The following is a 27,655-nucleotide window of genomic DNA, read 5'->3' as shown; positions in this document are numbered from 1 at the left end:
TCTTTTAATTTCTCTTTTAGTTTTAAATAAATAAAACTAGAATTATTATTGAAATAGTAAGTAATGCAGGTCATAAATAAACCGTGTGTAGCAATATAATAAATAAATGTTTAAAGGAAAGTATATATTTAGGGGTTGCAACTAGTCACCATTTCTTTACATTTTTTATTTTACCTTTTGGCTTTTTTGCAGTTCACTTACAATTTCCTGCAGTTAATGTAATAAATAATATTTGAATTATATTAATATTATTACTAAATAATATAATATTGAATATTTCAGGTAATAATAAACTGCATATATATATATATACACACATATAAATGTCACACTGAAGGTCACTGCTGTTACTATATGTCAAATTGCCAAATAGAAGTGTAATTTTTTTTTTTTTCACTTTCTGCATATTTTGCAACAGTATAGATACTTTTTAGCCCTTTAGCCATAAAATTGTCACACACACAAAAAAAATTGTCTGCAAAAAGCATCACTCATAGCCTGAATTTGATTAGAAACTTTATTGAAACATACAGGTCTGTGATTGGCCACTGGAGAGAAGTTCCAGTGCTGCCATTTTGGAAATGTATAAATTTATGATGAGTGGAGAGCATGAAAGCTTCATAGCACCACCTTGATCGGAATAAACACAAGTAGGAAATGCGGCAGACACACACGGCCATTTCCCATTTAATCTGCTGCGTACACTTTGAAACGCCAACAGCTGAGTTTGAAAGGCACTTCGATGACAGATTTACCAACATTTGTAACAATCTCTTGTGTACCTACGACTAAATTACTAAATCATAACCTGTTTCTAAACATTAATAAGGCACTACCCATAAGACTAGACACTTTGCTCAGTCTATAAAGCTTATCTTTTCACTATACATTTATTTTCAGACACAATCTTAATCTTTTTTTTTTTTTTTTTTTTTTTTTAAGGACACTGATGCTGCACCTTGATTAGAGTTGTGCAAATTTGAAGCAATTATTAAAGCGATATAAATAAACCTTTAAGAAATGCTTTGATGGACATTAATGATCGCATCAATAGTATCAAAAGAAGTTCGTTTTCAGACGCTCCCTACAGGCAATCCTGCACATAACACTCACAACATAGGAACTCTCTCTCGCTCGTGTGCACGGTTTTGTTTCACAGAGGCACAACAGTGCAAAGAGACGCGCAACACATGTGCAAACACTTTGACGGACGTTCAGAAATAAGACATGCTCACACTTACAGAAATAAAGTCACAAGATGTGATTAGTAGAGCTATTGCAGGTGGCAGTAACATGTATAATAAAAAATGAACATTGTTATCTAAAGTATAACACTGAGATTGAAAGGAAATACGGTAGTAAAGGACTGATAGTACAGTAATAATGCTACAAAAGCCTTAGTTTCTACGTAAACAACTAAACCAAACTAAACTGATCTGGAAAAAGTCTAGAAACAAATTACAAAAAAAATCTAAACAATACATTCAATATGAAATAAACAAGAATGAAAAAAGCCACAGGGATTTTTTTGTTAAAAAAAGAAAGGGAAAAATCTCACATTCTGTTATTGTCATTTATGATATTACAAAAGGAAAACAGTATTTTTTTTTTCCTTCCAAAATACAGTTTTTCTCAAATGTGCAAAAAAGAAAACAAATGACAACTTCCTGTTTCAAAAATGTGAACTCAGTCCTCCAGTATTTCAGCTTACAGTATAAATGAGATTTCAGTTAGAAAGTATTGCACGTTAAAATGTGATTTGTCAAGTCATGATGTGGGGATTTTTCTGACCGTTAAGGATTACATTTGAATCCAGCAAGAGTCATTGTTCCCCACCCACAATTCTTACGGCGAATGATTTGAACATGCCCGAACATCCCAATTTGGAGTTTGGGATTATACCCAGAATGCTCTATACTCAATTTCCTTCATTTAGTTATCATTTTGAACCATCCAAGAAAAGGTATACACAATTGTAAGAATTCAAAACTAAATGCGGAAGTAATTGATAATGACATGTTCCATGATGGGGACAAGAATTGTTTGGTTAAATTTAGGCATAATAATAATGTCCGGTCATATTGTGGGTGAGGTTCAATTGGTCAGATCACCTAAAAGATTAAGTCTGATTGGTCAGGTCATATAATTGGTGACGTCTGATTGGTCAGGTCATATAATGAGTGATGGCTCTCAAAGCATAGAGCAGCTCTGCCTGCATTCGAGCCTCCATTAAAAGCAAATTCACATGAACCTGGATAAAGGAAAGAAAGGTAATTGAGAATATCAGCATATTTAGAGGAAAATGAATGCTGAAAAAATAGTAATAAGTTACACATGATAATATGACTTGCCTTTTCGGAGTGTCTGAACTGGTGCCAGTAGCTCTCGTACATGCGGCGAGTGGTTCGCTCTGGATAACACGTCACCGTTTTGATGTAAACCTTCAGACTGCGCTCCAACAACTGATTCACCTCACCGTAGTCGTAATCATCATATCTGCAGACGCACAGAATGAAAACACGTGTTCATCTTTCAATACTAGGCAGTAAAAAGAGCTGGACATCAGTACTCCTGGTTGTACTGTGCTTGCTAGTACACTAGGGGGCGCTCTGGGCATACATACTGTACACTGTGATTTACAGTGGCAACTAACTTGAAAAAAAGTTTCAAGTTGGAGTACTGAAAAAATAGATTGTAATATGATTGCACATTACACACTCATGGACGTACCTGATGCCGTACATACAGTGGACGTAGTTGAAGAGAGCCCTGCGCAGCATACTGGTGTCCACCCCCTCGTGACTGGCCATGTTGTAATAGGTCAGATCGCATGCCGTTCTGAACTTTTCATCCAATAGGTGACCAATGTCAGAGTACAGCCTGTTGACCAGAGAGAAACCATGATCCTCCCATGAGTAGTCCTATAGAGTGAACAAGACAGAATGATCAATCATTCATTCTCAATAGGGTATTGAAGAAAAATGCTGTGTATGTGTATACGCGAGTCATACTTGTGCTTTAAATGTGGGTGGGTTGTCTTCTCCGTGTCGTGCAAAGTCCTGGTATCCAAACGACGGGTCGACTACAAACCGAGCCACGGGAGAGGGGGGCACCACTTCCTCATCAAACCCTGAATATGTAAATCACAATATTTTAATACAATATACACAAAACAAAAGGTTGCAAGATCCAATTCATGCTTGGTTTGGCGTCACTGATGACTAATGGCAAATGAAGTCATACAGGTTTAGAACAACATGTGGCTGAGTAGATGATGACAGAATATTTCATTTTAGTAATTTAATATTAATTCCCACTTTACACAAAACAGTAACAGAAAAAAAAAGTCTTAGTTTTAGTTCAAACATATAATTGCCGTCGAGCGATCTCCAAAAACGCTACTTTTCAGGAAATTGAAAAACCTGTGTTGTCAAAGTTTATATTGTGGCTTTATATGTGGTCAGACACTTGCATATGTCATTATATTATTAACATTTTACCAAAATCAAGCTCAAATGGAGTTACGAGGTTTTTGACCAGTGAATTTCGGCCACATCTGAGGTAGTAAGTGCGTCGCATTACATTTTCATCAATTTACGAGTTATAAAGTTTACTGTAGCTGCTCGTTTTTTCTGTCATTTGACCAGAAATCTCATGTTATTAAAGATGAAGTGATACGCAGGCTATTTCAGACAGTAACACATAAAGCATTAGTCTATTTATATATATATTTAGTGTTTCTGGAATAAAGAAAACACTGTACATATTCAAAGAACCAGTTCTTTATTTACCCTTGCATTGCAAACCAGCACAGATGGACCAAACTGCGGGCGGAACTTCATTCAAGATTGAGGTGGGCGGAGTTATGAGGTTTGACTGACAGTTTGAGGAGCCAATGTAGTTACGAGATTTGGTCGCAAGCTCTTTTTAATACTTTTCATTGGTTAAATATTTGCAAAAATCCCAAAGCAAGACATAAAGGGTGACCAATAGCAATGATTACTGCCAGACAACAATGATATTTAAAAGTTTCAGATTTTATTAGCATGTACTATTATCATTATGCCAGAAAATATGAATAACAGTATAAATTGAAAAAGAGTAGATGTATCTGTGTTGTAATACCTGCGGACACCACCAGAAGACTCTCTTTCTTTTCTTTCTCAAAGCGAGTGAACATCTCCTCCTCGGACGCATCATCGTCTTCTCTCTCCTCCAGCAATCGCTTCATTCTCTCCATCAGTGCTTCCAGCTCACTCTGAAATACACAACAATGGAGTTAAAAAAATGATATGCTACTTTTGTCCAAACAAATAAAGATAGCCCTGAATATGCACAGAATATGCATACTATTAATATGCAGATGAATGTCATCAAACTTGCCAAGAGCAATCCTAAAATTGAAAAAATAATTTCATATGATATATAATTTTATATACAAAATATAGTATATATTCCACATCATATTTTGCATGAAGAACCATAAGAACTATTCGGGCACATCCCTAACATGGATACTCTGTAATGTTTTCCTACCCCAGTGTTAGGGTTACGCAGGGGGTTCCCGTTGGCTTGGTTGCCGTTTGTTAGGTGACAGGTGCATAAACCCGCCATGTCTAGAGGGCAAAGGTCATCCGTGACCCCGTTGACCTCTGTGACCTCAGGGTCAGGGTTGACTCCGCTACCAAACACAAAACTAGCCAAGGCATGGAAATGAGCCAACAGTACGACAGCATGAACCAGCTCAGCCAGAGACCAGCTGTGCTCTCCTGTCTTCACCAGAGCCTGAGAAACAAAGAGTGTAAGATCATTAACATTTGATAGAAAATAGTTAGCATGACATTACATTTATCTCAGAAAAGTCATTCAGTGTCCATAGCTGTCCATAGTGTCAAAAAAATTACTCTGGAGAGAAGAATGTTGTTAAATATATGCACTATATTACATATCCATTATATTTTTACTTAACCTGTTGTCTTCATTATTTTAATCTGAGTTTGAATAAATCTGAATCATGATTTGTTTTTTTTATTACAGCCACCATTTAAATATTATATTTAAAAAACAAATTGGAGTAGAAACATAATTAGGTCACACTTTACAATAAGGTTTCATTAATTAACATTACTTAACTACATTAGCTAAGATGAACTATGAATGAACAATACATATTTACTAATACATTATTAAAATCAAAAGTATTTGTTGACATTAGTTAATGCACTGTGGACTAACATGAACAAACAATGAACAGCTGGATTTGTATTGACTAACCTTAAAAAATATTAATAAATAAATACTGTAACAAATGGATTGCTCTTTATTAGCTCATTTTAGTAAATACATTAACCAATGTTAACAAATTAAACCTTATTGTAAAATGTTACCCATAATAAAAAGTTAATATAAAAACTGCAATTTAAATGTTTACATTCAACTCATATATTTTTTTATTTGGAGTGTTGATTATTAAATACATTTGATTACCTAATTAATTATTAAATAAACTTTATTTTCAGTTTAGTTTTGGTGTTTCAGTAAAAAAAAAAAGTACTTTTTTGATTCACAAAGAATTGCAATTAAATGAGCCATTCCACCGAATGGGTGACATTTCTGTCCCCAGAACATCATATGTATAAAATTGCATGAAAATTAACTCTAAAATACATTTTATTAATAAGCAAAATGTCCTGCATATTATGCTAACTACACATTTTACAATTTATAATTAAAAACATTAATAAAAACTACATAGGGGCGGCAGTGGCTCAGTGGTTCATGTAGATTGTCTACAAACCGGAAGGTTGGTGGTTCAATCCCCAGTTCCACCTGACCAAGTGTCGAGGTGTCCTTGAGCAAGACACCTAACCCCAGCTGCTCCCGACGAGCTGGATCGCCTTGCATGGCTGACACCGCCGTCGGTGTATGAATGAGTGAGTGAATGGGTGAATGTGAGGCAATATTGTAAAGCGCTTTGGTGGCCATTGGGTCTGTGAAAGCGCTATATAAATGCAGTCCATTTACATAGAACACACACAAAAAAAGCATTTTCTGCATAAACTTTGCCATGAAATATAATGATTAAAATCCTTCAGAAATCTTAAGTTTTGGGGATTGTTGTGTGACTTTATATCCAATCTATTTAAAATGTTTGTTTGTTTTTATGAGAAAAAAATATTTTATCTAATATTTTAGATAAAATACACATTTTAGTCATGTGTCCGGGTTTTCACTCAGTCCTGTTACCCTAACACATTCCCCCCCTCTGAAAAACTTGGAATATTCCACAAGACACATTTTCAACAGGAAGTTGCATCATCTTGATCTTCTAAAGGCAACGGGAAGACCATAAGTAAGTCCTCTCATTTTAATTTCTGTATATTTTATGAAATTGTAACTATGACTGAGAAGGTCAATCTCAACATACTGTCCTGTTACCTAAATGATTTCTTATCATTTATTTGTTTATTTTAAAAATATTAACTTTTGTTAAGTTACTAGAATTTGCTCAGTGTCCTCATGCTATTAGCATGTATGCTACGTGGCCATATGTCATGTATTTGATAACTTTTTGCTGAAAAACTCAATCCTGTTACTTTCAGTCCTGTTACTTATATGAAAAATAACAGGAGTGAGTTAAAGTAACAGGAGTGAATAGAGTCCTCTGTTTTGTTGATTTAATACTGTAAATATTAGTTGATATAATACTATTCACCTGAATTATGAGTTTTAAGGTTGCAATTACTTATATTGTAGACATTAGCATTAGTTTTACAATGTGAACGCCGTACTTCCAGGAAGCCAGTCCACCATAAAGTGACTCGAACGTTTTGTCTTTGTCTTCCTTATATTTTGTAGAAGACGGAGAAAACCCATACTATGCAGGTGCTAGAAACACCCACCTATGGCATATTGCAATGGAAGGAGCAAAACACACCCGCAACCCTCTCTTTTCTCCCTTTTTTCCCTCTCTCTCTCTTCTTCTCTCTCTCCTTATTTCTCTTTCCACCTCCTTTGCTGTGAAGTACTACTAGCATATAGTACATCACTTCAAGATAGAAATCTTACGCACACACAGTCATGTACACTCTCTCTCGTGCACACACATATGGACACTCATTCATGTTTCCTGTTCCTCATTCCTGTTATGAAATAGTTAATTCCTGTTACCAGGTGTTCAGTCCTGTTACATTTATTTATTTATTTTCAAAAAAAATAAAGTTAAACCACTGTTTTTATCAGTTTTGTTTGGTCCATCATTTATACAAATTAAATTATAAAAAAAATATATAAACTCGAGGCTTCGGTCTTCTTTAAAATGAAAAAATGGCTTTGTGTTTTTTATTAAAATACACTTTGCCTTAATATATAGTGATTTTTTTGTCACAAATATCAGTTATTTGAACATATAACCAACAATTTCTTTAAACTAAACACTTTCTTGTGGGGAAAACAAAGGAATTAATTGACATGCTTTTAAACAAGCTTTTTAAATGGCACATGAGTTTCGTTAACAGGACTGAGAAAACATGCATCCATCTTCTGCTTAGAAACCTTGTAAAAAATTAAATACAGTTGCCTGAGATTGACCAATACACATTTTGAATAGTTCAATATTTGAGTATTAAAAAAAAATTAAATTTAATTTTGAAGAGTTACAACAAGCAAATGTCACCCATTCGGTGGAATGGCCCCAATGCTTTTATTTACAAGATGATATTCGGATGCCACCCTCTGAATTAAACATGCTTGAGTGACGTCATGTGACAATAAATGTAGTCAGAAATGTTTATTGTTGCAAAATGATTGCATAATGCAATAAATCAGCTAGAATACTGAGCAGTAAAAAAGATCACTAGTGTGTTACCTTTATATGTTGCTTTGTAATGAGCCAGGGTCTGTGCGCGAGGATCTTGTTAATCTCGTTGAGGTTGCGGAGTCGTTGCGGGCAGAACTCCAGACCTCTTAGCCAATCAGAACACACGCCTATCTGCTCGAACTCCTGCATGTGATGACACACCAGCGAGGAACACTGGTGCCGCGCTGCAGCCTTCAAAACACAGACAAAAATCACTCCTAAAACTGTTTCAGTTGAATAAAGTCTCCCTTGAAAGTGTTTCTGTATGCGTTTGTACCATTATAGCGATGTAATGTCTGTAGTGGAGTGGTAGGGGGCCGTCCATCCTCAAGAGGTAATAGTGGCAGCGCAGGAAGGCTTGCAGATAATGCGGGTGGAGCCCCATCACCTGCGTCAGGTTGTCCACGCGCCCGCTGAACTCTTCGTCTAAGAACATCACTGTGGAGTCACTCAGAGGCATGGCTCCTAGGATCTGGGGTTGAGGATCAGAACACGGGACATTTCACAACAGTGCAAAATATTGACTTTATTTTTCCTTACATAAAAGTACTGCGGTCAGATGGTAATGCAAATTAAATACGTGGTGTATAGAACTAAATTGTGTCTGATTTTGTAATATGAGACGGCACCAATATGCGATGCTATGAATCAGAGCCAAGAAAGATTTGAACTCTGGCTCAGGTTAATCTCAATTCAACGAAGGGACTTAAGAAAATTATCTCCTGAACTGGCTGAACTAAAAACAAAAAGTGAAATGAACACCAGCTGACTCGAGAAAGAATGATTACAGTATCTGAGTTAGGTGAACTCGGATTGAGTGAGTGTGTGAGAGAAGAGAGAAAAAGTGGTAATACTGTGGTACACTGACATACACTATGGTACTGAATGAACCATATGAACTATGTATGAACCATTCAAAAAGAAATTAATACTTTTATTTAGTAAGGACGCGTTCAATTTTTAAGATTTACATTTCAATTCGTTTTTATTCGTCAAAGCATCCTGAAACAAACGTATAACGTATACACACAAATATTAAGAAGCACAAATTAAGTAATGATGCTGAAAATTCAGCTTTGTCATTGGATAAATAACTGACATTTTAAAATATATTAAAATAGTTATTTTAATTTGTTAAAATGTTTCACAATAATTTAATGTATAATATTGTAATCAAATAAATGTAGCCTTGGTTAACATAAAGACTTATTTTTAAAAAAACATTAAAAACAAAATCTTAACCCTAAAAGATCATGGTTATATGGAAGCTTGTTTCCGCCAATGAATAATAAATTAATAATAATAATTGCGACTTTTTATCTCACAATTCTGACTTTTTTTCTCACAATTGCGATATATCAAGTCAGAATTGTGAGTTTTTTTCTCACAATTGCGAGATATGAAGTCAGAATTGTGAGAAATAAAGTCGCAATTCTGAGAAATAAAGTCGCAATTGAGATATAAAGTCAGAATTGCGTGTTATAAAGTCGCAATTCTGAGAAATAAAGTCGCAATTGCGAGATATAAAGTCAGAATTGCGTGTTATAAAGTCGCAATTCTGGGAAATAAAGTCGCAATTGCGATATAAAGTCGCAATTCTGAGAAATAAAGTCGCAATTTGGAGATATAAAGTCAGAATTGCACGATATAAAGTCGCAATTGCGTATTATAAAGTCAGAATTGTGAGATATAAACAATTCTGAGGTAAAAAAAAAAAAGGTCTGAGGTATTTTTTTCCCCTTAGAATTGGACTTTATATCTCACAATTGTGAGTTTATATCTCACAATTCTGAGAAAAAATGTCAGAATTGCGAGATATAAACTCGCAATTGCGTGTTATAAAGTCAGAATTGCGTGATATAAATTCGCAATTGCGAGAAAAAAAGTCAGAATTCTGACTTTATAAGACGCAATTCTGACTTTATATCTCACAATTCTGACTTTATAGCACGCAATTCTGACTTTATATCTCGCAATTCTGACTTTATAGCACGCAATTGCGACTTTATTTCACGCAATTCTGACTTTATATCTCGCAATTCTGAGAATTAAAGTCAGAATTGCGAGATGTAAACTCGCAATTGTGAGATAAAAAGTTGCAATTATCTTTTAAAATGTTTTATTTTGTGGCGAAAACAAGCTTCCATATGGTTATAACCATGGTATATGTAAAAAAAATCCATCATCTCTGAACCAAGAAATGCAACTTATAATATTTTGTTATTAGTATTACCTCATTTTCTGGAATAAATGAGCTTGGTCCTGTTGATATGTGTCTTGACATCTTCATTCCTTTTTCCTGTGAAACAATAACATTTATAATGAATATGATGAAAACATCCAGACAATACGATTCAATTATTATTATTATTTTTACTGAAATGTGTATTTTTATGTGAGCCAATTTCAGGTTAATATGCAGAGACAACTATAAGTTAAAGGATTAGTTCACCTCAAAATGAAAATATCCTAATAATTTCCTCACCCCAATGCCATCCAAGATATCCATGTCTTTCTTTCCTCAGTGGGAGAGAAATTATGTTTTTTGAGGAAAACATTTCTGGATTTTTCTTCTAACAATGGACTTCATTGGTTGCCATCGTTTTTAAGTCCAAATCAATGCAGTTTCAAAAGTCTTTGAAGTGTTTAAACGGGCTGTACTCGATCACAGCTGAAGAATTGTTATCTAGCGTTTCGCTAGATAAATGACCATTCGTTTCGATAGGTAATTTAAAAAAATAAAAAATAGACTTTTTACCTTCAATAGTTCGGATTGAGCTGATCAATTAACGGACAGGGAACGTTTGTTCAACATCACGTTGAAAGGTCACGCCGGCGCCGGCAATACTATTTGAACTACTATTCATATTCATCAGAATGTTATACATATACTATTCATATTCATATTCACTGAATACTATTACTATATATATAATAGCAAACAATACTATTTGAACTATCCTCCTACGTACGGTCGCATTGTAAACAGTGGGGCGGTACTTCTGCCGGCGCCGGCGTGAACTTTCAACGTGGTGACATGGTTCCCTGTCCGTTTGTTGATCAGCTCAATCCGAACTATTGAAGGTAAAAAGTCTATAAATTATAAAAAAAAAAAGAGGTTAGATAACAACCTCTTCTTCAGCTGTGATCGCGTACAGCCCATTTAAACACTTCGAAGACTTTTCAAACTGCATTGGTTTGGACTTAAAAACGATGGTAACCAATGAAGTCCATTGTTAGAAGAAAAATCCTCAAAAAACATCATTTCTCTCCCACGGAGGAAAGAAAGACATGGATATCTTGGATGGCATTGGGGTGAGTAAATTATTAGGAAATTTTCATTTTGGGGTGAACTAATCCTTTAAGCCATCTGTAGCTTGATTCTGCACAGCAACAGTCGCTCAACCAATGGCGTGCGTTTGGGGGCGGGTCTATCTGTTTATTCAACCAATGGCAGGCAGGTGAAAACTTGTTTGAAAGCAGTCATTATAAGAAACACTACTATCTTAAAAACTGCATACAAGCATAAAGTAAATTCCTAGATAGATAATGTGATAAAAGTATATAATAGTGTGTTTAATGTATATATTTTAAAGGGCACAACCTAGTTTTTTTCAGAGTCTCCCTGCTGGGGTTTATTTTGAAAGTCTCTGCCAGTGTTTTGTTCCTATTACAGTGAAAGGTAAGGAGTTCCACGAATGCTGTGTTTGTGTTTTATCTATGTGTGTGTGTGTTCGCTAAACTCTCTATAATGCCAAGGGTGTAAGGGTCACTTCAGTTCAGTGGCCCGAAGACTCGACACACCAAACCTCTTTCCCCGTCATTCTCACCCTCTCTTGCACTTTATCTATCCTTCCTTCCTTCTCTTCGTGGTTTGTGTTTTTTCAGGATATCCCACCCCTTACCCCTAACCACCACAAATACACAAACGGTGTTGTATTTGCGGTCAAAAGTGTTTTGCCTCCACTCTGCGGCCTTGGTGTAAACCTGTGCTGTTTATAAAACACAAACCTGGAACTACCAAGATTCTGCACAGACACAAGACACTAAATCTGATGCACAAGGTGCTCAAACATGTGTTTTTCTCTCTATTTGCAGTCAAGTTGATTTGCAAGGATGCAAAAACTGTGAGAGGAAAGATTGAGCAACACGAAATACACGGAGAGTTTTGTTTTGGGCCTTGTTGGTTTCTTACATCCACTGCTCTGTTGAAAGAGAACAAGACACTACATATAAAATAAAGAGAGTAAATAGACTGTGCAAAGAAAGAGGGAAAGCGGCAAACAGAGGGAGGGCAGAGGAGGGGAAAAATACAGAAAAGTCTTTTGAAAGAGAGGCCTCCAGCATTAAGCAACTCAACTGAAACACATTCAGTGTTTGCACAGTGCACACCATTGTTGTTGTTGCAAACTAAAACTATTAAAAATGGTTTCGTTCAGTAGTGTACATTTTAATTAAGCGAATGATACGAGTCTTCACCCTCTTGTGTGAGTGTATTTTTCATCACATGCAGCCTTTCTCTCATCTCTGTTACATAATAATCAAAGTCAAACATATAAAGCAAGAGAGAACAGATAAGACAGAAAGAGAACCTCAGAATATGTGAAACTAATTTGTTCTATGTGCTTTATGTATTTGCAATGAGGCTGCACTGATTGGCCATCCCGACTTGTTTGACACACACGGAAACATTGACATGGTGCTGTGACCATTGTGACCTGCACCATGAAAACGCATCAATGCTCCTGGCCAATCAAAGAACAGCGTACTATCAGCACTTGATAATGCTTGAGACTGTCATTCTGTGGCACCATGGTAACGGTTCTGTTGTCATAACAGCAGCATGAGTGTCCATGGATAGAGGCGGTGTCTTCCTCAAACAGTCTGGGACAGTGTCTAGATTTTAAAAAAATGATCTCTTCAATAAGAATAATACAAAAGTTAATCAAAAACTAATTTCTATGGTTTTAAAATTCGTAGGGATGTAATAGGGCTCATAAAAAAAATGAAATTTTAATCTTCACATATGAATACTTTTTAATACATTTCAATAAGTCAGGCTATTGACAAAGAACCACCAAATATCAATTTATGATAACAAAAATGTCATGTTACGTAATGTTATGCATTCAATTAAAGTGTGGAAAGAACTACTCATTGGTAAAAGGTAAAAAAAAAAAGGTTAAAAAAGCCAAATATACTTTTACTAATGAAGAAACTGTTTAAAGAAACTGTACACAACACTAACAAACTTTAGTAACTAGTATTTTGTCAGAAAATATGAGCACCCTTTGTTTTCTTTTACTATTAGGCCCGTTCACACCAAGAATAATATTTATAAAGATAACTATAATTATAACTATATTAGCGTCCACACCAACAGACGATAATGTTCTGTTCATTAGAAGCACTAGTTTTGTCGTATGTCACTTTAAATGCTTCACTCTAAAAGTATTTAAATGCATTAAAGCAGGATGGATTCTGATTGGCTGTCAGTGTTTTTATCTGTTTTTTTATGATTCACCAGCTGGAGAAAATCGTTCTGAAAGTGATTCCAATGATATAGATAACGATAACGAGACTTCTCTGTGCCCTTAGTTGTGGTCCGGACTCTGCTACTCTTTTATATTTAGTACGATAGATTTCTTTATCGTTAATGTTTTTATAGTTATCATTCGGCTGCAATGTTCCACGTTACTTTTACAATCGTAGTATTACCACTTTTACCACGTAAACATACTAGAATATGCACAGTAGAACTATGATTTCATGACTTTTCAAGGTTACATAAAACCCTCTATACTGCAAGTCTAAGGTTACCACCCAAACAATTTTAATTTGGTTGCAGAGTTCATTTTTACAAGTGTGTTTTTTATGGTTGTACTGTATGGACAGGTCATTTCATAAAAATCAAGGTTGTGGTTTTAAACGTTAAACAGCCACTCCTTGATCTACAAAAGCCTGTTAAAACAACCTCAAATGGACTCTGGATTACACAGAAGGTGTCTGAACAGTCAGTACTCTCGTCTCGCCCGTAGACATGTCAGGTTTTATGTATTCAATATTAAAGGATGCTATTGTTCCAGCCCTTCGCGCTGTTGCCCAGTCAAGCTTTTGAGTTGAAATGGCTGTCCAGGAATCCTATATGCTTCCTTCCCTTCCAAGACCTGGCGCTCTGCCTTCAGCCGTAGATGCCAGAAGTGTAAGTGTGTTTTAAAGAAAGAGGGAAAGAAAAAAGTGGGTCTGTCAGACTCAGAGCCTGACTGTTTGTTCTATGTTCTGGGGGAAAGTGCAGAAATCTTTGTCTCTATGACAGCACAGGTATGTGTAGAAAAAAAAGCACGCATAAACACACCAATACAGTACTTACATAAGTCCACTTTGTGCTCAGTTTGAACAAATGAGGCCTACCCTGACTGAGTTTGAAGAGAGAGACATAAATTGTATAAAATATGGGAGAGAGAGAGAGAGAGAGAGAGAGTCCAGATATGTTAACAAATATTCAGCGTCTCAGTGAGGATTAGGATTAGGTTTGATCTCCAGTGAAGTTTTTAACGGGATGTAATGATGAGAGAACGGGGGGTTATTATGGAGCGGTTTACTGGGGATTACTTTATCCAGTTCTTAGAATGGTAAGATCAAGGATTAATAAAATTGAGGATGATGTGTAATTTATAGTGAAATACAGGTCGTAATAATAGAGCATTCAAAATGTGTTTTAGATTAAACCAGTGAAACCACCTTTGTTATGGAAATAAAATTAAAATATAAATATTAGATGAAACTTAAACTTAACTTAAAAAAACAGAAATGTTGTAATTTTTGGCAACAAACTAATCAAATATAACCAAAAAAAATTAAGCTAAATAAAAATATATTTATTTAAAAAATAATAAAAATGGCAAAAGCTAAAATTCATATGAAAACAGAAAATAATTAATGAATAATAATTAGTGTATAAATAATACTAAAATAGCACTGTTCTCAAAACTCCGCACAATTTGGTATCATCATGTAGCACAAATGGTGCGAGTTACATGCCAAAGATTAATATATTTTTTCGAAACTTCTAAGAATAGCATATAAATTAAATCAGTTACTGATCAAATAAATGACATTATTATAAATTGATTGTGCATTATTGTACGCCAGTTGCTTGCACATGAAATAAACTAAATGAATAAAAAATGCTCTGTAAATAAAAGCAAAAATAAAAGTAATTTTCCATGTTTTTTTTGTTTGTTTTTTTACTACATTTTCTGACATAACAGCCTTTGGATCCTCTCCCTGGTGATCACTTGATTGCGTCAGCATCTGCGGCCCTTGAATGATGCCATTAAACTCATAAAAGATTATGCAACACTGGCAGAATGCACAGGTTTTAGTTTTGCTTGAGCAGACGCCTAGTGGCACCATGACAAATGTCCCCGGCCGGCACTTGCGTCCTCATTCAATTAGTGGTTTGAGTATTTGTAGTTCTCATGGCGATGTCTACCCACAGATCGCTGCTCAAACATGACTACAGGACGCACAGGCACTGATGCTCTTCCCGACGGCGGGTCACTATGTGGTAATGGGGCAGTGCGATTCATTGGTCAATTATGTCACGCCAGCGCACACGGCAGCTGGAGGAACAGGAAGTGTGTCAGATGCTGAATCAGCAAAACCAGAGCTTCTGTCCGTCTCTATTTCAAGCAAGAAAACATTGATATACAAAACTGGTTGCATCGATGGCGCAAGTCGGTTTTGTTGCCGTTCAGAATCCACAGTAGAGCCATTGTTGCTTGTTCTCTGAAGCGTGTGTGACAGCAAACAGAAATATAGACAGGTAAAAACGAACCAACACAGGTGCTATGGGATCGAGGGATAAACAGCGAAAATTATCACTCAAAATAAGATTACAAAGCATGTTAGAAAGTGTTTGATGTCACATTATTCTTCAGATGATTTCTGGGTTCTTTAAAGGGAGCAACCAAAAATGAAAATCCTGTCATAATTTTCTCAAACATTTTGTAGAACACACAGGATGAGTGAATGATGACAGAAGTTTCATTTTTAGGTGAACTTATTCCTTTAATGCAACAATACATGAGTGGTATAAAAGAACTAGAGAATAAAACGTTCTAAAGTTTTCCTAATTGGAAATAATTGGTTCTAATTTGGCTCTAATTATATATATTTTTTCTTCTGCAGGCTAAGGCAAGAGAGAGATGAGTTTGAACTGAATGTTCCCACCCAGCTAGGGCAACAGGTGAGGAAGAGACTAGCTATTTGCTGATGAGAGTTATCACAACCAGGGAAACTGGTAATGAAGAACCGTGTCGACATGACAAAGTAACCACAAATCCCTCAAACCTTTCTCATATAACAAGGGTTCTCCAAACAGACACACATTGTCATGCACTTAAAATACAGGTTTGCATACAGCCGCAGGATAGCCATTCGCTCCCCGCTGCAAGAGAGCAAGATCAAACAAACAGCAAACCGCTTCAGCCAATAGTTCAGTCTGATAAATGCCAGCTCGTGTTTCTGTATTAAAGTCCAGTTTGACTTACAACTTTTGGCAGGGTGTGTGTGAGAAGATGTGCTGAGCAGAAGTAGGTCACATGTGTTCGACATGATTTATGAAAGCTAAAAATAACATCTTCCAGCCAAAGAAAAGAGAGAGAGAGAGAGAGAGAGAGAGAGAGAGAGAGAGAGATGATGATGGCAGGATTTCAGATGAGATGAGTAGGTCACTTAGTTAGTCAGCCTCTGATACAATCAAAATGTGAAGAAATGCATACCATTTTAATTTAAACCTGTCAGTATGTTGCAAAAATCTATTATGTACACACACACACACACACACACACACACATATATATATATATATATGTATGTGTGTGTGCACACACACACACACTGAAAAATATACATACATGAAAAATGAAAAAACGACTAATCCAATTATCTATAAAATAAAAAACAACAACTAATAACATAATATCTACTTGTATAATGAAATGTATACTAATATATATAGGCCTACTAGTTATTTAAATATGTAGGCTAATATAGGTGACTAAATAAACATCTCTGGGGTCGCCAGAGATATGAGAAATGTCTAATACTCATACACAACCCAATGCAGCTTCCCATCACCAAGATCAACATCAGGATCAAATGCATTAATGTTTTAATAACACAATAAGCCGAAACGGATGCAGAAAAACAGTTTTAGACACACGGAGAAGAACAACGTTACCTTCTCTCTGATCATGTTCCGACAGTGGTTGCAGATATCTGCGTTTTCGTTCATTCTGGCAAGCTTAAACCAGGCGAAGAGCTGAATCCCGGTGTCAGTGACGATGTACTGGTCTGGGCATGTTCGCTGCCAGCTCCTCTGTGGGCGATCAAGACCTAAAGGAGGACTGGACACCCCTCCTTATCCCTTCGCAGTGCGCAAAGCTCTCCAAGTGTCCAACTTCAGCATGAACGTGCACTACACGCCCCCTTCAGCTGGCCTCTTTCGCTTCGACTCCCGAGTGAATCGTTCTTGTGAACCGATTCGTAACGCGCTTGTGAATTATGACTTCGGTTAGGGGTGAAACTGTGAAATGGGGAAAATTTGCTATATTAATATCGAGAGTAAATAATATTAATATTACCAGTCATTAATATTATTACTTTTATCGTTAATGTTAGAACAAAAAGGCATATTTTCGCGGCTTGATGCTAATTATGCGAACATAAATCGCATGAGAAGTTAACCAATTCATCTCGGTTTGTACAGCTGCAGCACATCAACAAACAATACATAAACTATAGCCTTCTGTCATTATTTATCATATTATTATAGAATCAAAATCGTTTGTTTACCGCAGCTAGCAGCAATTTATCATGAAAAAAATGAAAACGTACGAACCCTTTAACCTTTTCAGACTTAGATGACTCACATGACTCGGTTCATTGAACCGAAAGAATCAACTCTCTAAAAAGAATTGGACTTCCCCAAGGTATTCTCTCTATGAGCCACTCCCCCCTCCAACTTTTTCTCTCTTGTCCAGACATGTTACCCCCACTTTAAGTGTGCTGCATAATGCATATCAACAAATTTAAGACATTCTGAGAAAGGCCTTGTATAATTTTTCATGCACAGTAGCCTTGTGTTAAATCCATTCAATTGTTATATGAAGGTAGGGGGTGAACATTTTAGGACTTAACAGCTCCCAATGAAATATCTGTGCTGAGATCAGTGGCTCATAGGCTATACACAACCTCTAATAAAACAGTGTATTGCATCAGGACGTCTGATTAGATTTCACTGTCTCTATATTTTTTTCTAATAAAATGTTTTATCTCACTCTAAATGCATTTACTGCTTTTATTTTCTAGGAAAAATAAGCATGGCTGCACAAACAATTCAAGTCAATCATTGTCTAGAGTGCATATGCAGCAACACAACTCAACAATTGTCTTTTTACAGGAGCCTTGAATAGAGTTGGGAATTGCTGACAGAGCGGAATGGCCATGATCAGACGGAGTGGACGGGGGCCAGACCCCGCAGGATTTTCGTCCATGGGTTCACGAAGGCGGCCCACGGGGTGCTACTAAAAACATTCCGATGATCTCAGACTGATGTTGCAGAGTTCAGATGAAATGAATGCCGGCCTACATAAACTTGTTCATGCTGTGACGTTCTGTTGTTCAGACAGATAGCAAAATGTCACTAAACTTGAGGTTTCTACTTTAGAAAGTTAGGGATTTTTTTTTAAAAGCAGGACATGTCAGCAGCGTTGCAGCATTTAGTCAGCAAATTCCGTGGTGATCCTTAAACATTAAACCCTTAAGCCGAGAAAATCTTAATGGAGCTTGGTTGAAAAAGAAGCCCAAACTTACAAGTTGTCTTTTTTCTTCCCTGCCACCAGAGTTCAATTTCACCCGGCAACAACGTGATGTCATCAAGAGAGAGAACTAAGCCAATCAGAGTGCTGACTGATCAGCCTTGTGGTCACAGTGGTGTATCCTAGCAATAGCTAAATGGTGCTGGTGTGAACTTCCTGAGACAATCTAGTTTTATGCAACACACTTAGGAATCGTATCAGTTGATTTTACATGCATTCTACAGCCCCAACACACACGCATATCTGTTCCCATGGTCTAATTCCCCAGAAAATCAAAATCAGAAACTTTTTTGAGACAGTTGCATGCTCATTTATAACTGCACGCAGACTATTTTTAATTTTTTTTAAAATTTGAGTCATTTGATTTAATGAGAATAATATACACTATTATAATATATTTTACTTTATTCTGGTGTGTGTGCGGTGCTTTAAACGGGATGTAATCCTGCAACAGGATTGCCACCCATTTCCTCCTATTCTGTGAAGGGCTGTTTAGGAAGCCACCTTTGTGTGTTTGTGAAAGTATCTATGCCTGTATTCTAGCAATGGTTCATTTGCTGCCTAAGGTCACAGTTATTTTTTATTCAAGCACATTTCCACAAAGTTTTGACTGTAAAGCTATACGTATGCGAACATGTCCCTGCATGCCTGCCTTTATTATATTTGCTGTTTAGTGAGCCTAACTTTCCAGTTTTAACGCAAACTGACTGACTTAGTGTCTGTTCTATCAGATGAAAGATCTGCAAGACTTTCCTGTGTGTTTCATGTTTAGATACAGAGACAGTGGGAGAGCCTGTCAAACAAGCATTTCAGCTCTGATAACCTCATAGACTTCCTATGATAACACCTAAAAATAGTTTGATTAAATCGGACTTAATCCAGTTAAATAGTAAATCAAACTCCTCAATCAAATCAAAGTCTAACACTTCCCTATTCTTTCATTTGTTGTGTGTATTCCAGAGCACTTTTGGTGTGTCTTTTTGATGTTTTGATGAATGTAACTATGATCACTTTCTAGGTGTTTATCATTTTTCTTTTTAGCCATCAATTCAACATTTGTAAAACATTTTAAGGGTCATATAAAACCACAATGTGTTTATTAAATCACATTGTTTAATAATAATACATGCTTTAAAGGTACACTATGTATTTAAAAAAAAAATGTTCAAATTCACAAAATGTGAATAACGACTCAATACATCATCAATCCTTCTTTCAAAACCATTTTGTCCCCATAATGTAGGGTTTATCAGGACACACACACACACACACACACACACACACACACACACACACACACACACACAGAGTTAAATGAAGTATTTAACACATGTGAATGATAGACACTAATGACACCCCTATAATTACCCTGAAGTGTATCTCAGTAAACTCACAGCTGTGTCACATAGGTCACTTTTTGTGATAAAGACAAATCCCTTTAAAATTCATTGATCAGAGGGTGTCCTAAATTCCATGTAGGCTGCACAGAAGGGAACCTTCCAGGGAGGGCCGGACGGATACAAATATGCCGAACGGAATGTTTACTGTGCATATCCTAATCCCAGTGCTTAGTGTAAATATTTTACGTAACTTTTCATTTAGATTCTTTAAACATGTCACAGGATTAGGAATTATGTGAGTGATACGATTGGGCAAGGATTTTGAAAACAAGCAGGGAAGGACTGCAGAAATTCCTGGAAATCTGGCTTCCTTGAAACATAAAAAAAAAGAAGGCGGCGGAGAGAGAGTTTTACTGAAAATAACTAGGCATAGAAAATATCAAGTTTGGCATGAGAATGCAGGAGGTAAAGCTGTAAAGCGAGAATTCATTTCTCAGTGAATAAATGGCCAGGAATGTTTAAGCCCCTGCATGTGATTTTAGATGAGAAAAAACCCTCAGGAATCTCTGCAAACCTCCACTTTACTTGTTCACTTTTTTTCCCAAACAATTCTGCAAATATGGAGGACATGATGAAGACAGAGAAAGGGGGGCGGGGGTAAACAGAAACAGAGCATGTAAGTGTGTTTGTTTGCATTCGTGTAAGTGTGTGCGCGTGCAGTAGGCAACTATAGAGGTCAGCATATGTCACTCTCAGACTGCGGTTTTTCTGGGACTGGGTTGTTTGGATAAGTGGGGGAAAGTTCACAGCTCAAAGACTTCTTTCAGTCCCAGCATGCACTGCCATAGCTCTCTGTTGCAGTCCACTGGAAAAGCTAATCAGCTGATGCTCATTTTACATTTTATTTCTACCTTTTATAGGCTATTATTTCTTTTTGGTCTCTTGCTGTGCAACGTCTTTCCATTTCCAGTGTACTGCTCATATTTATATGTATATTTACATATGCAATCATTGAATGATGTTTTTTTTTCCATGAGAAAGTTTTATGAGATAAAACGGAAAAAAAAACCTCATAAAACTACATTTCTCGTTTAGCCTGACAAGAGGAATCGTGTGATCAATTTACTGCTGGCGGCCTCTTGTGGACAAAAGTTGATTATTACAGAAAACTTTTCTAGGGATCGTGCTGTCCAAAAGATGGCGCTGATCGTAAAAAAAAAAACTGGCAGACACTCTTACTAAAAACTAGTTTATATGCGTTGTATCCTGAGACTCAACTCGGACTATATATATATATATATATATATATATATATATATATATATATATATATATATATATATATATATATATATATATATATATAGCCTATATGAACGAACGAACGAACGATAGATAGAACGATAGATAGAACGATAGAACGATAGATAGATAGAACGATAGATAGAACGATAGATAGAACGATAGAACGATAGATAGATAGATAGATAGATAGATAGATAGATAGATAGATAGATAGATAGTATTATGACAAAAGCATAATGGGATCATTTACTGATCAATCCTTTCTGCCTGTCATTCATCTCTCTTGTCCCTGTTTTGTGTCTGTCTCATTAATCTTTTCCTCCCCATCCTTGTTGTTCTTCACTCACTCCTCCCCATTCTCTCTCAGTTTTCAGCTTGCGGCTGAGAGTGTAGAATTCAGTCCTTAGTCTTTTGGGTCATTTCATCAATTGACATTACTTTCAAGTATGAATGTTTATTTATTTATTGGTTAATTTATACATTTCTACTTATTTCTTGAAGGTTTCAATTTCAAGCAATGAAGCTAAGCAGAAGAGAGGTTCCTATTTATGTGAGTAACATTTTTTTTTTTCTGTCACTTTTCCTGTCTTAGTGTTTTTAAGATGAAAATATTGCTAAATGTGATTTTAACACAATAATTGCTATGTAGGTCTGCGATGAAATATATAGAACTACACTATTTAAGCAGTAAATGTTGTGCATGTGTGTTTTAGGGCCAAGCAAAGGTTTTTGCACTGATCCCCTCAGTTCAGGAGGAAGAGGTATTTGTGGTTCTGGAGGGCTCAACTCTACTACACGTTCTGCAAACTAGAGTTCACTCCATGCTGTACTTCATTGTCCCAGGTGAATAAAAAATAAATTGATAAAATAAAATAAAATGTCACATGGACTCTTATTTTAAATATCTGTTCTGTTTCCTTTAGTTCATGTTTTCCTGCTCTGTTTAGGTTCGGTTATGTTCCTGTGCTTATCATCAGCTGTATCGTATTTAGTTCCTGATTATCCCGTGCATATATAGGCTACTCCCTTTTCAGTTTTGTCCTTTGTCGGTTATTGTTTGTGTTTAACGTGTTAAGACTGTGTATTTCTAATCATTTTCTTCGTCGAGCGCATCATTATACCAGCCACCATGTTACAATTTATATAATATGTTAATATAATATAATCTCCAAACTGCTTGTCCTACATAGGATTGTCCCATAATAAAGAAATAATATAATATAATATTAGATTGGATTATTGGATTATTATTATATAAATGATTAAAAAAAAGATTAAAAAGAACTTTTCCTAATTTACTTCTCCCACACTTTGCAAGATACTGTTCACACTGATTATTTGTGCAGTAAGTGTTCTCTGTGTGTTGGTTGTGTTTAATAGGCCATAACCAGTCTGAGATGGTGCGTGTCCGAGCGTATATATTTACAGATGATGCTGTGGTGTGTGTTGGTGTGTCTTCTCTGACATACATGGAGGATGATGCACAGGAGCTGGCTGAATACCTGCTTACCCATAGCGACTGCCTCAGCACCACTGAGCACAGAGATCTGAGTGCTCGATACGGTTTGAAAGACAGCTCTACACAGGCAGAGATGGATGAAAGGGTCACACTCGCTCTAGCCAACCTACACACCCCTCACAACCTGCTCGGACAATCAGCACAAGGTGTGTGCATGTGTTATGTGTGTGTTTGAACTTTATTGTGTGTGTGTGTGTGTGTGTGTGTGTGTGTGTGCATGATGGCAAAGGCAAGTGCAGCACCTGCTTCCATGTATTATATGGATGTGTGTGTGTGTGTGTGTAATCAGATTTCACTGTTCCTGCTTCACATCCAAATGACACAAATGTCCGGAGATGAGCAGTGGAATTATAAATGCTGAGTTCTAATTGGATTACAGGTCACCGTGGTGACCACAAATGAGGATGTCCAAAGTAAACTGTCACTGACTGAGTTTCACAGACAAACAAAGTGGGAAACACATAGAGGAAAATGAAGATGTTTTATAATGCATTTATTAATTGACTAAAAATGCAATTTATTTGTACATTTTTGTGTACATAGAATCTCTCCTACATGTATGTGTGCGTCTGGGATTTGTGAGCGTCTCCGAGTTCCTTCTCTGTCAGCCTGGTGCCCTGATGACTATCCGTTCAGCCAATCAGGATGGGGACACGCCCCTTCAGCTGGCCCAACAGACCAATCAACACGCTCTGATACAACTCTTCAAGCAGTAATGTATCCTTATTATTTGGATCCTTGTACCCATCAGTGTGTTTGCATTAACGTGCTATATTTATATTTTATATTTCATATTTAATCTTTAATTTCACTATGGCCGACCCGATTGCGAGTCCCGGCCTCTTGGTCATCTCCCGTTCCCACACCTCTCTTTCCCACTACTATCTAAATAAAGGCAAAAACGCCAAAAATTAAATAAATAAAAAAAATGTCATCTGTGAAATATGTGACAAAAATCATTATTCACTGATTTTCACAAAATAAGGCTCAAATTTTGGTTTGTTTCTCACACAAAGCTGTTGTATAGACTTAATATAGATTTCACGAGTAACAATTATAACTCATTTTATTCTTCTCTTTCTCTTTCAGCCCTCCTAATCCATTAACCACTCCCCTGGCGGGCGTGTCACATGTGTGGGCGGGTAAATCCCACCTCCTCAGGTTTAGCCACGCCTCTGGGATGCTGTCTCTGTCTGTGTGTGTATCCAAGTCCTCTTGTTCAACACAAACCTTACAGTCATCCATATTACTTCTGCGAGAGTGTGAGAGGGACTCTGTGCTACTAAACAAGGTCAGATAACAGAGGTTAAAGGTCACACAGATATTACATATTAGCTTTGAATTAAAATGAAATTGAATTGAGTGTTTCGGATTGGAATCAGTTCTGTACTGAGTTTGCTTTGAAGATTTGTGCAATTTTTTTGTTGTGTATATGTTTGTACAATCTCAGATCAAAGGTCTGAGTGTGGATACAAAGAGAAAAGCTGAAAGCAACACTCTGTTTTCATACTCAGGTTAGTGTTTCTCTTTTGATTATGAAAATTATATTCACAAGACTGACTGAAAGTTATATAGGTCAAGTACCTGATAAATGTATAGTAGCGATACATTTGCAGTTTTCTCTCTTTCTCTTCCATTTTCATGCACACCTAAAAAAAGGATCACCATACTCTCTGCTTCACAATGTAAGTGGCTGTGACAGACTATGTATGTTGAAATTTCTAGCTAGAAAAGCTATTACTGCTCAACAGAAAAATGCTATGACAGCTAGACAGCATTGTAGTGTTAACATTGACATTATCTAACATAAACTAACAATGAGAAATATATTCTTACAGCTTTTAATAAGCTTTATTAATGTTATAAAAATGTTCATGTTCACGTTTGTTCACAGTGCATTAAATAATGTTAACAGATGCAATTTCTAACATTAAAAAGGTGTAAGTATGCTGAGATTAACATTAACTAGATTAATAAATGCTGTAGCCTAGAAGTTCGTTGTCAGTTCATGTTAACTAATGTTATTAACTAATGTTAAATGATGAAACCTTATTGTATAGTAGGCCTATTCCCCAACTGGTCTTTAGTGAAAGTTACACTAGTTACTAACATTCAACTGCTCCAACAATCCAAATTATTTAGACGGAATTCCGACCAATAAAAAAACGGCTTCATGTGATTAAGTAGCCTAATTTATTCACGAATCAGGCATCGATACTTACGGAAGCTCTGAAACGCAACGTAAAAAAAAAAAAAAAAAAAATTCTAGTATTTCGAGATTAAAGTCGAAACGTTTCGAGAATAAAGTCGAAACGTTTAGAGAATACAGTCTTCTATAGAAGTTGCGTGTGTGTGCATTCATAACGGCGCGCGTCCACTGGTGCATAGGGCGTGTTTCCAATTCTGAATTTTGTGTGTGTGTGTCTGTGTAAATAAATGCACTTGTGAAGTCGAACTGCCTCGGACATGGATCTACACAAAATAGTAGCTTTTTACTTTTATCTGGGCTTTCAACAAAAAGAAAATTCGAGGTGCCAATCTACCAACATGCATTATCATGGCGTCGCCTATAGACGAGCACAGACTCCGCCGGAGTAGGTTCACAATCTGATTGCAACTTTATGTGGCAGTGTTTTTGACGTGTTTTCGTGCTCGTCTATAATAGGCAACACTATCTGGGTCGAGAACACTTAACAGTATCCGCGCTGATTCCCTCTTCACCGTTCTGGATACATTTTAGGTGCATCATTCATTCTGTATCCAATCATTTGGCCGGATCCCGTTATTTCCTCAGATATAAAGCTGGCTACCTCCATCCAGTCTGAAAAGTGTTTTCGCCTGTCTATTCCGGCGCAGTATATTTTGTAACGTCCTAAAACAAATGGTAATGCCATGTTAGATTAGCACCTTTAAAAATATTACGACTTTATTCTCGTAATGTTTCGACTTTAATCTCGAAACGTTTCGACTTTAATCTCGAAACGTTTCGACTTTAATCTCGAAACGTTTCGACTTTATTCTCGAAACATTTCGACTTTATTCTCGAAACATTTCGACTTTAATCTCGAAATGATAGCTTTTTTTTTTTCCAGCTTTTTTTTTTTTTTTGAATTTTTTTTTTTACGTTGCGGTTCGACTTTAATCTCGAAACGTTTCGACTTTAATCTCGAAACATTTCGACTTTAATCTCGAAATTATAGCATTTTTTATTTTTCAGATTTTTTATATTTTTTTTACGTTGCGGTTCAGGGCTTCCGTAGTACTAAACCATTGACTGTAAAAAAAATACTAAACAGACGAAAAAAAGTATGCGACACATGACTATTACGCTTGCCTTGAATGTTGAAATATTGTCCGGGAAAATGTACCCTAACGGTGTAGCACATCATTGTCATCGTTGTGCTGCTTGTTCAATAAAATACAGTAGGCCTAACCTCACGTCGTTAATGGGAAGTGTCCTCGGGAAGTGTCTATTTATTTACTGAAATATTTGAACGCTATTTCCCAAAACTGTTCACTAATTCTATTATTATTTTGGCTTTTTCGTTACTTCGTTGTTTTCTTTCATTTCACTTTCTTATGTCCTGGTTTTCTGTCAGGTGTGGCTTAACAACACCAGTCAGGATGAAGATGAGGAGCTCTTATCATCGGACGACTGTGGTAAGCGTTTGTTTTTGTACAGTCTGCCTTCGGCTAAAGCCTCGTGCCTTTATATGAGAATGAGGGTGTTTAGTCAACGATAACTAAATATTTCATGGCTATATTGTTATGATAATGTTTATCTGCCTTTCAAAAGTACTTTAAAATGTGTTAAAAATAAGACACCTGTTGTCCTTCACTGACAAAAGTGTGTCAAAGTCATTTGTAGGTCCCTCTGAAATTCCCTCTGAAGTTATATAGGTCAACTTTACATAAAACTCCCAGTAAAGCATTTTTTGGAAAGTTGATCATTTTCCTCCTTTATAGTTTTAGAAGGGAAAAATTTAATAATTAGACCAATAATGACTACAAACATGAACATCTGGCCAACAATATATAGAGTTGATACTGAACTTCAGTGAACCTCCAGTCCTAAATTTACTATTTCAGCAGTTGAAATTTTGATTATTAATTGATTACCTGATATCTAATGCTGCGTGTTCTTGTATCTTGATTTTAAAGTCCATACATGTGTTTTTGTAGATGGACTCACAACTCACACCGATTCAACGACCAGTTCGCTCACTGACTCCAGCGTTACCATTACAACCAGCGTCAACACCCTGCAGGCTGGTGAGAATCAGGTGAGGTGAAGATTTATCCATAAAGGCTTTTGTGAATGCGTAGTATATCGTGGTGGATGCAAGAAGATTTGTAATATTTACTAAGAAATGTCTTTTTCGTTAGACAATGTTTCCTCAGGACTCATTTGAGTCATTTGGGTTTGAATCAGACTCTACAGCATCTGAACAAGACTCTCCAATCCAAGACAAATTACCCATCTGTAGTCCACAGGACGGTGTGTTTTTGTGTTTTTATTCTTATGTGTATCTCTGCTAGTGTGTTCAAGATAGATTGAGACGTGCAAAATAAAGTATACTAGTAGTTTGCAAGTATGTTCAGTTGTTTTATGTTTCTAGAGCCGTTCCCCTTCAATGATGTAGAAACATCCACAGAGATCAGAAGGTATTTGATCTCTCTTTCACACACACGCACACACACACACACACACACACACACACACACACACACACACACACACACACAC

At 36.3% G+C, this 27,655-nt stretch overlaps 2 protein-coding genes across 2 annotated transcripts; one reads left to right on the top strand and one right to left on the bottom strand.

Moving 5' to 3' along the window:
• Window positions 1-505: 505 nt before the first annotated feature.
• sesn3 (sestrin 3) lies at window positions 506-17,450 on the bottom strand. The gene is made up of 10 exons (XM_084419057.1): window positions 17,106-17,450; window positions 10,092-10,157; window positions 8,136-8,330; window positions 7,868-8,050; window positions 4,537-4,785; window positions 4,126-4,258; window positions 3,012-3,130; window positions 2,731-2,921; window positions 2,352-2,496; window positions 506-2,251 (listed from the first exon to the last, which is right to left on the bottom strand). Exons 1-10 carry the CDS (start codon window positions 17,157-17,159, stop codon window positions 2,165-2,167), a joined length of 1,422 nt encoding a protein of 473 aa, XP_084275183.1. The 5' UTR covers window positions 17,160-17,450; the 3' UTR covers window positions 506-2,164.
• Window positions 17,209-27,461, top strand: LOC311297368 (rho guanine nucleotide exchange factor 28-like; the record flags this gene model as incomplete). The annotated part of the gene is made up of 9 exons (XM_084419616.1): window positions 17,209-17,385; window positions 22,103-22,232; window positions 22,770-23,054; window positions 23,452-23,620; window positions 23,998-24,199; window positions 26,508-26,568; window positions 27,091-27,191; window positions 27,295-27,406; window positions 27,448-27,461. 9 exons carry the CDS (start codon window positions 17,209-17,211, stop codon window positions 27,459-27,461), a joined length of 1,251 nt encoding a protein of 416 aa, XP_084275742.1.
• Between the last annotated feature and the right edge of the window lie 194 nt (window positions 27,462-27,655).

This window comes from Rutilus rutilus (assembly GCF_951802725.1).
Source record: "Rutilus rutilus genome assembly, chromosome: 9".
NCBI classification, from domain to species: domain Eukaryota; kingdom Metazoa; phylum Chordata; class Actinopteri; order Cypriniformes; family Leuciscidae; genus Rutilus; species Rutilus rutilus.
This window is presented reverse-complemented; position numbering and strand designations above follow the sequence as displayed.

What these genes read in the sequence shown, in the direction of transcription:
- sesn3 (XM_084419057.1), bottom strand. Translation starts at nt 17,159, where the DNA reads ATGAACGAAAACGCAGATATCTGCAACCACTGTCGGAACATGATCAGA. An exon ending in CATTTATTCCAGAAAATGAG is followed by an intron (nt 8,331 to 10,091) that starts GTAATACTAATA and finishes CCTCAACCCCAG; the next exon opens with ATCCTAGGAGCCATGCCTCT. An exon ending in CACTGTATGTACGGCATCAG is followed by an intron (nt 2,497 to 2,730) that starts GTACGTCCATGA and finishes GTGCGTCTGCAG; the next exon opens with ATATGATGATTACGACTACG.